The following is a 12,304-nucleotide window of genomic DNA, read 5'->3' as shown; positions in this document are numbered from 1 at the left end:
ACAGTCACTATCCCTCTTTAGAAGGAATAAGGTCCAAGATTCAAATCCACTCTCTCCTCTCAGACTTCCTCATAGTTACCCAAAAAAAGAAGTGGTATGCAATACAGCAGTTTTCTTAGACTACATATCAAGTCCATCATGCACATGTCAGCCACAATATACTACCTGTTAGCCACAATATGCTACCTGTCAGCCACCACTGGCATACAGTCACCATCATAAACTGCACCTCAACCATCTTCAACAATAACTTCATAACTCCATTAGTTTCTGAACCTCATAGATTTCACACTCAACAAATCAGTATTATAATTTGTTCCCTTATATTTAAAATTTTATTTATTAAAAGAAGAAGAAGAAAGAGGCAAACAGCCACAAGCAAATCCAAAAATATTCAAACATAGAGCATGGCCAGTCAATAAAATTTTATGAGAACGATATTTGACACCACAAACCTTAAGTTTAACTGATCCAAGAAATCCTGCCTTGACCTTCACGGGCAATTTTAAAGCATTAAGTGCCTCTGGCTTCAGTTGCATGTTTGTTAGCTCAACATCACCTGTCATAATTTAAGAATATAAGTGAAGACATCAAGAGAAAAAGGTGATCCAAGGAAAGCAACCTATTTATACATACTGATTATTTGAAGCAAAATCAACACTATTCCTATCCTTCTACAACTCCTAACTACCACAAACAATATTGCACTTTCCTCATCACCATAAACCCCCAATCAAATAATAAATTGTCTAATCCTCAAAATATAAGTCTTCAAAATCATCATTCATACCCCTTTCACAGATCAATATCAAACATTTCCAAATCCTATTTTAAGCAAACCTAAACAGCTCTGAGTATACTGAGTTCCTCAGTCCAATGTTGTTTATTGAGCATTCTAAAATTTCTCTTCCCTAAATTTCTCTCAATGCCCTCTACATTTTTTTCCAGGTTTTTCCCCCTCCATTAGTCTTCCCCTTTTCTCTTTTCCTAAACATGTGGGTGGAAATCATTTTTCATCCAATATAACTCACATTAGTAGGTAATAGGAATAACAACAGAAGAAAACATGGTGACAAACATGCTTATAACCCCGTGCATTTGAATTGAACAGAACCTGATTAAGAGTCTAAGGCAGCTCTCTATCTTTATCACTTAGAACAATAAATGGTCAGGACTCTATCAACATTTCCATCCACATTCAAACATTAAGCAAGCAAGAAAGTAGAACTCCGTAGACCAATCAACAAAATTACATTCAAATAGAAAACAAGCCGACTTCAAAAACACTCTCTCAGTTTTTCTTTCTCTATTACTTAAATTCATCCAGTCTAAACAAACTTCCAATCCTAATCGTGTAAATTACACTTAATAACAATTCGACGAAGCATAACCAAAAAAAAAAACAAATGAACTTTATCGACAATCTCAGACACTATAACCCGACAGAGAATAGAACCAAAAAAAAAAGTCAAAGAAAACGAGAAAACCTTGCCAAACACTGATCTTAAGAGCTTCTTTATTGAGACCTCTCACGTAGTTCCCCAAATACCTCTGCAAGAGGTAAGCCACTTGATCCTCCAACATCTTTGCTGTTTATTTTTTCTTTTTCTTTGCTGGATTCTTGACTCAAACTATCCAAGACACTGATCAGAACAAGAATCTAAGATGTAAGAGATTGAAAATTTAAGGTAAGAAAGAAGAAAAAATGAATGAAAATTGTTCTTCATCCCTTTGTGTCGAGTATAAAAGAAATTTTCTGGAACCGAAAAGAATTGCGGTTTTAGGAAAAAAGGAAGTGAGGCTTTTCCTCCAAGAACACGCCAGGCGTCTTTGTAAGGGAAGGGATGGGGAAGAGTAGTTATACTCTACGGTTACTCCTATTTTTTATTTGGATCTGTGTCGATCTTGACAAGAATTGATAGGTCATTAGATGGGGTGAATGGAGACTGAGTGACTTTGACTTCGAGCGTAAGGGGCATTGGTTGGTGGAAGATGTGAATGTAACGCTGATTACAGCTGATTTTATATAAGGGCCACGAGTGGCATTTAGATTCACTAGCATGCGACTGAGTGAAAGGCGGTGGCGTGTAGCCGTTAAGGTGCGAACATTACAGGTAGGCTTGATGACGTTTGCAGTTAATTTTAGGGAAGTTTTTTGGGGGAATTTCGAAATTGGGCCGATGGAGTGAAAATATTTTGAGGTTTCTGCCATTACAAAAGATAATTATTAAGAAGGAAATAAAATTATTGAAATTTGTTAAAAAGGAAATGAAGTTAACTATTTTAGCCTTAGCTTTAGCAATGAATAGAAAGGGTGGGGGACCAAAAGTGAGAATGAGAGAAAGGGGAGAAAGACATCGTGGTGATAGTATTTATTCAACTTTTAAAAAGAGGACAAAAAGAAAGAAAAAAAAAGGAGTCATTATCAATAATAAATAAGTCATCAATAATACAATAGATGGTTAAATATGACATTAATAATGTGATTCAAGTATGTCTAACAGTAATTCGATCTCTTAATATTTGAAAATGTGTTACATTAATTAAAGTTAACAAGATTGATGGTTTTGTTAATGTCAATAGCCAAAGAGAGAAAGAAGAGAAAAGAGTAAGAGTGAACATTTAATTAATTTGACTTATTTAGTTTTAAAATTTGAAAAACTGTATTAACCAAACTCTTAATAAAAAATAATCAAAATTATTATCTTAAGATCGATTTATATTGATTGGTTTCGATCAACATGATCAATTCTAAATACTAATAATATTAACAATGTTTATATTTGAAAAGCATACTTAATGTTTCACTCTTGAATACTTTTAACTTAATGGTATATATAATTTAAAATATTAATAATACTTATATTTACAATAATATATTATTAATAATCAAATTTTCAATTAATTCGATTGTAAATTTTAAACACAAAGAAATCAAAATAACCAAATAAATTACTTCTCCTAATCAATTAATATCAAAATTGAAAAAATGAAATTAAATTAACCAAATTCAATTATTTTCTTTCGGTTATTTGGATTTGCACCAATTAATGTTCATCCCCTAAAGAAAAAAAAAAGAAAAAATGGGTAAAATGGAATTTGTAATTTGCCGATCAATAATTAAATAAAAATATGATTGCCTTTCTGATAATTATTATTTTTCATGGTTTAGCAAACTCAAAATATTTTAACTCCATTGCCCCATTTTAAAATTCTCCCGATTTTCCTGCAGCACCGGGCTTCGTCTTGAAAGCCTTAAACCGCAAGGCGGCACGTGGCGTCAAAGCGCAATGGACGTTGCAGTTCATCTCATCCCTCACGTGCTCACGTGACTCAATTCCAGTACTTGCTTGCTTGAATCAATATTTGTTTTTCAAGTAATACTAATTAATCGACAATTAATGATTGATTTGAGCGATCAAATGAAACATCATTGAGCACGTGGGCATTTCTATGGTTTAATTTTTATCTTAAAATATATCTAAATAAATAAACAAATAATAATATAAAAATATATTTTAAAATCAAAATTAAATAAAAATTTATTAAAACAACTTTTGATATCAACGAAAAAAATCAAATTAATGAACAAAGTCGGAATAATTTATGTATAGTCTTTTGACTCAATTTAGAATGACAATAATTAGAATTCCTTTAATAAATAACATATATAGCTTGTTGAGGATTTTTGAATCCATAGAAATGTGGATGGATTATGTTGATTCTTTTAACATTTTAATTCTCCTATAATAATCTAAACTTTCTAATTTATAAACTTTTCCCTTAAAACGGAGGCTTGGGTGAGCATGCAAACCATATTTCCCAACAGGCCAGGCCCCGGATCCAACAAAATGTTTAACTGGGAGTCATGGCCTTCTAAGGTTAACATCGTTGTATCCCATTCAAACCCATGGCTTCTTTTGGTCCATATTCCCATCCAGACAGAGAGTTTGGACTGTAAATCAGTCCCCATTCTTTCTCATACAGGCTTTCCATCTGGGTTTGAGCTTTGGACCTCAAGATGCAAGGCCAAGCCTATTGTTCTTTTACGGCCGGAAGCCTTGGCTGGCTATGATTGACATTTGAAACTTGCTCAAACAGGTAATGAATTTTCACAGTACTTTCATCGAATACAGATGTTATGCAGTTGAACTTCAAGAGAAAAAAGAATGATTAAGAGATTTTTAATAATGATTATTGAGTTATTAATCATATTTCTTTATTCAAAACAGTGGCACCAATCAATTTTAGTTCAACTAAAATTAGTTCAAATTAGGATTGTTGATTCTCCTTTCTGCTTTGGCTTTGTAATTTAGCTCACTCTGAAGTTTTGTCCCGTCAATTCCCACACGGATTCTTGTTGATGTTATTATATGGTCTCAAAGTCTGAACCATTTAAACCAATTTCCTCTTCTTGAACCTTCCAAGAAAGAGTAATATAATGTGCTAAACACTATACAGTCAAAAAGGTCACAGAAGAGAAGGAGAAAAGAAAAAATAAAGAATTCCCATTAACTCTGTTTTACGCAACAAGCTTCTGAAATACAACAAGGACAGATGTGTGGAGGATTGGTGGACAGATGCGTGGAGGATTGGTGACCAAGCCAAACATGGCAATTACCTCTTGTTTCCCTGTTGGGAGCTGTGTGTGGTGTAGCAGGTAACTGCACAACAAGCTACAAATTCCTAAACTGAGAAGCAAATGCCTCTTTTTACCAGAAAAAGCACTTTACTTTAACCTTTTTCTAATTCCCACTTTAACTCTCTCTGGACTTGAAGCCCAAAGGTGAAAAGAATAAAAAGTGCAATAACTACAGGCTTAACAATGAAATTACAAGCATCAGAAGATAACAAGCTTTTAAAGTTCGTTCCATTTATGTCATTCTCATTTAACATCAGTAATACTGAAAATAGAAAAGAAATTAGTACAGAAATAGACCAAGAAGAGCCCCAAAAAACTTTCCCTTCTCATCATTCTTCATTGATGCATTAGCATTTCTTAAGAAAAAGAAAAAATATCAAATCTAATTAACCAAAAAAAACAAAAACCCCGAAAAAGAGCCACATCATAGAGTAGATCCAGGCAATCTCACATCCTCATATACATAACATTCACAGTTAAAACTATTACTGTATATATATTTTTAAAAAAGGAAAAAGGGAAAAAAAACCCCCAAAAAACCCCTCAAAATAGGATTCTTCTTCTTCCTCTCCTCTCTCCTTGGCCCTTTTCTTCAAGGATCTCCATGTCTTCCTCTTTCTTGTCTGCTTTTTTTTTTTATGTTTCAACTATTTATATTATAGTAGATATGTTCTTTATTTCCTTTGTGAGGGAATTTTAGGCAGCTGCAACAGTGCCTGCACGGAAAGGGTAGTCTTGAGCTTCGGTTGGAGATGTAGATTTCCTTTGGTCTTTCTTTCTCAAAGCTTTCATTGAGGAAGAAAGATTCCAGTTCTTTTCCTTGGCTTCATCTACATCTATCTGTTCTTGTCTGCAGTCTTCACTACAGAAAGGTGTGTCCCCTCTGCAAGATTTCAACATAACAAAACCAAATACCAATCAGCAACCAAATCTATATATGCTACAAATCTTAAAGCCAAAAAACCCGTCTTGGTTGCTACAAAATTTAAAGACACAAGGCACCTTAAAAACAAAATTTCTTTGGAAACAACTCCACAGTCCACAGTAAATTTCACATGTTTTGCAGCCAGGAAATCGTTATTAATTAAAGTCCTTTAGTTGAAAATTGGAATAAAAACTTATTAACTTGTTCTGGTAAAATCTTGTTCTTGTATCCAGCATCAGCCAATCGCAGTTCCATGGATCTTGGGGAAAAGTTCATAAAGCAAATATGCATTTCCTCAAATTTTTGAGATTCAAACTAAAAGATTCATCGGATCTTTCATAAAATTTTACTCTTTCTATCTAAAAAAACACAAGACTTTCTTCACATGCACATCAAAATATGGACTAACCTGTACATGAAGATGTCCCGGTTACCCCCAAGAGGCTTCTTGCAAAGGAAACAAGCATCCAAGAAATGGGGTTGATGGTCTTCAAATCTGGCATCATAAAACCTGGCAGACCTTGGAGAAGAAACAGAAGAAGACAGATTCCTCAAACTACTCCTCCTTGAGTAACAAAGAGGCCTTGAAAAAAACCCATTTTGTTTAGGACTATGGTAATGGCTTCCCGAATACCCAGCTTCCATATCCGCGAGAGAAGCCAATCCATCATCTTCTTCAATGAAACAAGGCCTCCTTGAAGGTCCAGAAGAGTCCATTTGGTCTATTCAGAAAAGGTCTGGTCTTTAAGAGTCTCTGATAAGAAGAAGAAGAAGAGAGAAGAGAGGGAGAAGAGTAAAGAGAAGAAGAGGAAAGAGGAAAATGGTTGAGAGACTGGAAGATGAGCGGGTGAAGAAATGATGGGGTAGATTTTATAGGGCAAAGCTTTGTTATTTGTTGAGGAAAAGACTATAAACAACGGCAGGTTTCGGGAATCCGTGCAAGTGAATCCATTGGCTCAAAATACCTGCATCTCCAAGTTCAAAAATTATTTCCGGTTAGTAGTTGTGTGCCCTTGACTCTTTTGCCACTCCTTTATACACAAAAATACCATAACACCATTGGAATGAGAAAATAAAAAATTAACAAATTTTTCTAATTTTCCAAAAATGTGAAAAAAATATAATAATATTTACATAATGTAATTGTTTATCTCATGTTATTGATTAAATGTACAATTGTGCTTAAAGTCTTAAAGCTGAAAAATACATTTAATTGAAAGTAAATAAATACTAATTGAAGTTCTTAAATCACTATATAAGCAATTTTTTTTGTAAAATAACAATAAAACTCCAATTAAGTTTAAAATATATTGAAAACATTTTCTAAATAATTTTGAAAAAGGTATAATGAAAACTAACTAAAAGTGTTTCAACCTAATAATAAATCAACAATTTTTTAGGAAATAAAAGTAATTAATTGATTAAGATATTTTATATTAAAAGAAGAAAGATTGGTATCAAATTATTAAATAAAATATATACGCCAATTATTAAATCCAATGTTTCATATTAAATAAGTTTTATAACTAAGAATTAATGGTGAAAATGGGAAACGAAATGGCAATATTGTGGTTTCAGAAAGACTAGAGGGCGACAAGAAGGAAATCAATAGTCTCGTATTTGGCACTCGATCTTAAAAAAAAAAACAAAACAAAACAAAGCCCCACTGTCCATATTCTAACGTAAATATCTGTGGCAGGCCCCACGCTCGTGCAGTGCGCGTTAACGTAACGACCACACCGCCATAATCTTGGCTCCAACGACGGTTTTGGTTTCCCCCTTCTCCACCTTCTAGGATTTTAATGCATTCTTAGCCGTTGATACTCAACTTATGCTCTCTTTCCTTTATAGCAAGTGCATATATTTTTCCTTTCTACTTTTTCTCTCTCGAAGAAAGATTTTTTTAGAAATAATAATTTGAAAAAAATAAATCTATTTTACTTTATTTTATACGCTGTAATGTTATTTTTTGAACAATAACTTTTACGATAATCACATTTAATTAAAATTATAAAGTAATAAATTACTAAGCCAATAACTTTAAAAATGAGAAAAGAGTTTTTATTTAATGCGATTAATTATTGATCCCATCTTGCTTATTGGTAGAAGGAAGAGNGGGGGGGGGGGGGGAGGGGGGGGGAACGTTTGCATACCAAGAAACCGAATCTCAATGTCTTGAACATCCTTGGCCCTAAAGAAAATGTCTTTGGAGAGCATGTGGGCAAAGGGTGAAGAAACAAAATATCTTGGGGGATGTAGGCCAGATTTCGGATTCCAAGCAAGGGTTACTTAATTGGGTATTAACTCTTTAACAATTTATAACCCATGATCTTGTTAGATACTGTATTTTTATGCCAAGATAATCCCTTAAACAATCAATTTTAGTTTGGATAAAAAGTTAATCATATTGCATTTTAATTGGTAACTACATTGGTACTCTATGTTACTTAACTTGAGTAGGAAAGATTAATACATTTTATAATCGAATTTTGATAAAATTCAGATAGTAAAATTATTAACAGTCGTGAGGTTGAGTGTATGTATTTAATATAATTATTATTTTATTCATTTAGTCAAAATTTTTAGGTAAATCTATTTAAGTAATATAACTGATGAAGAAATTTTCTTTATTAAAAGAATACGTGAATTTGTCTTTGCATTTAATGAAATAGCAGTATTATTGACCAAATTAGTTCTAAAATCGTTTTGGAACCAAGAAAAATTAAATGCCCCACTTTCAGCAAAGTTTGGAAAAAGTCTCTGAGTTTGGGAGAGTACAACCTAATCATTAAAGAAAAAAAGGAAAAAAAAAAAGAAATAATTAAAAGCATTATACGGTGTAGACCCACGCGCCATGAATGCAAGTAATACTTGTCAGAAACTCCTCAAAAGCCCTCCCCAACTGTACTTCGTATGCACTCTTCTCTCTCTCTCTCTTTTCCCTTAAAATACTTCTAAAACCTTTTATTTTTACTCAAAATAAAAAGGAAAATAGTACCAAAAAAGAAAAGGAGAGAATCCACGGTTTCGATCGTTCCTCACCGCTCTTCACTCAACCTCTTACGTCACTCGCCTTCGCTTTTCTCTCATTCTGTTGTCGTTTTCTGCCCTTTCTTTCTCTCTCCAACTTCACCGGGGCCCACCTCCCAAAACCATCGAAAGTGGGGACCACTCTTCCACGCTCTTTTTTGTGTTTTTGGTTTTTTCTTTTTATCATTGATGATGATGATGATGCCATGGTTTTGCCTTTGATGTTCGATTGTGATAGGAGCTGCCCTTTTCTTTTTAAAAAAAAATCAAAACAATTTTGGGTACTAATAAAAAATCTGTTTCGTCAGTAAACATTTTACCAGTTGTTGTCCGTTTGCGTATCCACCGGGAATCAATGATTTTTTTGGATTTTTATGGGTAAAAAATGTGCTCCCATTTCATAAAATAAGGAGCAAATCAGCTTCATTTCATGCATAACTCATCGAAAATGACTTTAAAATATTTCAATATTATATTAATTCAAAATTAATTGTACATTAAAGATGGTATTTTCTTAGCAAGTAAGAATAGCAATATTAAAATTTAATTTAAAATAAATGTTATTGGAAAATCTTTATTTCAATTTGCTTCATACACGTGTATCTTCTTAAAGTTAACCAAGAGAAAAATACAGTGACTAATGGGAAAAGTAAAAATAAAAAATAAATAAGTATAAAAAAACAGAGAGAGCTGAACGACATGAATGCATGATGTTGTCATTACTTTAGCCTCGGCTCTTGTTCCGAGGTTTTTGTTTCCCCAACCACAGCTCCTGCCCGAACATCCCGGTCAGCCCGCCACTGGCCACCTCCCCATCCTGCCCGTGATTTTGCACTGTACACGTGTGGCTTAGTGCTTGTCACCACCGCAGCACCTAGATCTCCTCTTCCCTCCCACGTGGCACCTCAAAACACGACAAAAACTTAATTACGTTTTTCTCGTAGGAACAGTATTCAATTTTGACGGTGCCAAGAGCAGCGATCCAGTACGCTCAATATGTCGTTCGTTTCTTTCTGAATTCTAAGATGGGACGGCTGAGATTGCCTTCACGATCATCCCATTCTGATCTTTCTAGAACCGGGGAATTACTTCTGGACAAAGATTCTGGTTTAGGGTCTTTTCGGTTTAAACTGCTTGTGGATATATGCCCGAAACCAATGCAATTATGGAAAGAACATGGCTTCTTTTTTTTAACTATTAATGAATTAAAGCTAAAATTATGTGGCTAATCAATGAATTATGATAAATCTAAAGCCTGAAAAACCAAAAAGATGGTATCCTATTCGATACATATTTAAAACCTAAGTAATTTTGAAAATCGGGTGCACAAAAAATTAGAGGTGAAGTATTTAATGTGAATTCAGGCATTAATTCTTGGGAAAAATGAGGTGGAGAGCCAGATTTATGCAGGAGGAGAGGGAGCAGATCAGGGCAGGGGGTAGGCTTCCAGAACTTGACTTCTGATCAATGGCAGAACAGGCCCTCTATGGACCAGCTAGAAACAGGGTCATGCCATAGCCATTCCCTTAGGTTCCTTTAGACTCCGACAACTTTTCTGAATTTTACTTCAACGTAAAAACTTGCTTCAATTTTACTAATTCACGTTTCAGTCTTCATTCATTATTGGATTCATGTGAATCATGCAGTAATCCTGTACTACGTACAACATAAATTTTTCCCCCTTTATTTGCTGTCTTCAAGTGATTTGTTTATATAATTCTACGATAGTAAATTCTTAAATTTTTTAAAAACTTCTTTTGTATTATATTTGTTTCTCTTTTAACTAAAATTTGATTAATAAGATATCTTATTCTTTTGTACCAAAAATTAAAAAAAAATAACTTCGAAAAATGATGGCATTACAGTATGACTCGAACTCCTTGTCTCGAATCAATTATAGTTATCGCCATTATTAAAACAAAAGCTCACTAAAATAATTGAGTTTGGCAGACTCTAGTTGTTCCCAACCAAACAATAAGATTGATGACAATGATCAAGTCTCACATGAGATCCACGAATCATAATAATTCAAAACGACACGAGTTAAACCCTCGACTATTTAGAGATTATTTTAAAATGTATAAAAAGGAGTTAAATTGATAGGACATTAAAGTGCGATTTGATTCTAATGACATAATTTTGATATGAATTGACAATCTTAATATATTTAATCAAGACTTTGTTTCAAAGTGGACTCATTTTTCTTGTTTAACTTTAATTTCATGCTTCAACTTTTTGCAACATTAGGCCGGCTCATATCATCATCTAATTGCATCTCCACTTTAATGATAGACTTTATTGGTATGAAAAATTATAAGGTACTATCATCTAAGTATCTTACCAATTCCTTTTTTATTAAATAATCAATCTCCTTTATTCTTTTTATTATATATAAAAAGAGAACTCAATCTCCTATTATTGAATTTTACAAATGAACATAGAGAGGTATTTACAAGTATAGTTAACATCGTATCTAGTTTATTTACAGTTTCTCTTAGTTCAATCTTTACATTATGCAAAACATAAAAAAATGAATATATTAATCATTATATATGATATTTCTAAAATAAAACCATCTAAAAACAGTTGTAAGATGCATATGTAAAATGTAGCAATATCAATTCAAAAAAAATCATATAATATGATTAATATACACTTATTTATATGCAATCAATTATTATGATAAGTTGCTATACTAACACGTAGCCTTCTATCAGTTACCATCTTTTAAAATTAAGATATGCCTTTCCTTGCATGCCACAAATGTAGGGAAAAATAAACCCTTTGCCACGTTTGTCTTTTCACCTTTTTCAATTGTTTTCTAAATTTTAATCTATTGCTCATCATCTATTTACCCTTTTGGCTTCCATTTTGTCAATTCTTAAAACGTATGTATTCGAATCTTCAATCCATGTGCTTGCAAACAATAAAAAAAATCATTTATACGTGAGTATTTATTGATTCGAATCAAAATAATTGATTGAAAATTATTGAATCAAATTTTAGTCGATTATTCAATTTCGATATTAATCAGTTAAGAGAAACATTATATGTTATATTTCGATTGGTTTTCAATACTTAAAATTTATAATTAGATTCATTGAAAAATCGGTTATCATTAATATAAATTTTAAATATATTATATAAATTATTAATATTTAAAAATTAATTTCATTAAAATCAATATAATCATCGAAATCGATTATAATAAACAAATTTCGATTATTTTTAATTTTTTATTACGATTCGATGGATTTCATTATTCTGCAATGACCCTTTGATTGGGTGGAAAGGATTTTTTTTTTTTTAAAAAAAAGCACCCTACCTTATTACGTTCGTCCTTCTTTATCAGGGTGGGTGGCTTACGGTTTTTCATCCAACGTTGAACAATTGCCTTTCCTTTGCAACAACTTTATTTATTTACATTTATTCTCACGACCTAAGCTGACCCTTTGATTGAGACACCAAAGAAAATGACCTTTTATTTATTTATTTGTTTACTTTTTTTTTTTTGATTCCTTGATTCTGTGAGTGCCGTTGGAAACGACCCATAGATTTCGTTGCATTGGGCTATCAAACAAGTGGGCCACCTAATTTGTCTTCGACTTCTTCTCAATTTGATTCTAGGCAACAATATTTAAAAGTTATTTTAAAATATTAATTTGTATAGAAAAAAATATAAACGAATTAAAAAGAATTATATTTTA

At 32.6% G+C, this 12,304-nt stretch overlaps 2 protein-coding genes across 4 annotated transcripts in view; both read right to left on the bottom strand.

The window, feature by feature from the left end:
• Window positions 1–1,811, bottom strand: part of LOC18606123 — a 38,891-nt gene extending 37,080 nt beyond the window's left edge. For all 3 annotated transcript variants that reach the window (XM_018117623.1, XM_007039562.2, XM_018117624.1), the window contains exons 1-2: window positions 1,488–1,811; window positions 456–559 (exon numbers count right to left, since the gene is read on the bottom strand). In XM_018117623.1, coding sequence (XP_017973112.1) covers window positions 456–559; window positions 1,488–1,584 — 201 coding nt within the window. In that variant the 5' untranslated portion in view covers window positions 1,585–1,811. The remainder of the gene's footprint in view (window positions 1–455; window positions 560–1,487) is intronic.
• On the bottom strand, window positions 4,856–6,496 carry LOC18606121. The gene is made up of 2 exons (XM_007039560.2): window positions 5,977–6,496; window positions 4,856–5,525 (listed from the first exon to the last, which is right to left on the bottom strand). Exons 1-2 carry the CDS (start codon window positions 6,282–6,284, stop codon window positions 5,339–5,341), a joined length of 495 nt encoding a protein of 164 aa, XP_007039622.2. The 5' UTR covers window positions 6,285–6,496; the 3' UTR covers window positions 4,856–5,338.

Source organism: Theobroma cacao, chromosome 3 (genome assembly GCF_000208745.1).
Source record: "Theobroma cacao cultivar B97-61/B2 chromosome 3, Criollo_cocoa_genome_V2, whole genome shotgun sequence".
NCBI lineage: Eukaryota > Viridiplantae > Streptophyta > Magnoliopsida > Malvales > Malvaceae > Theobroma > Theobroma cacao.
Note: the sequence above shows the minus strand (reverse complement) of the source record. Positions and strands in the feature narration are given on the sequence as shown.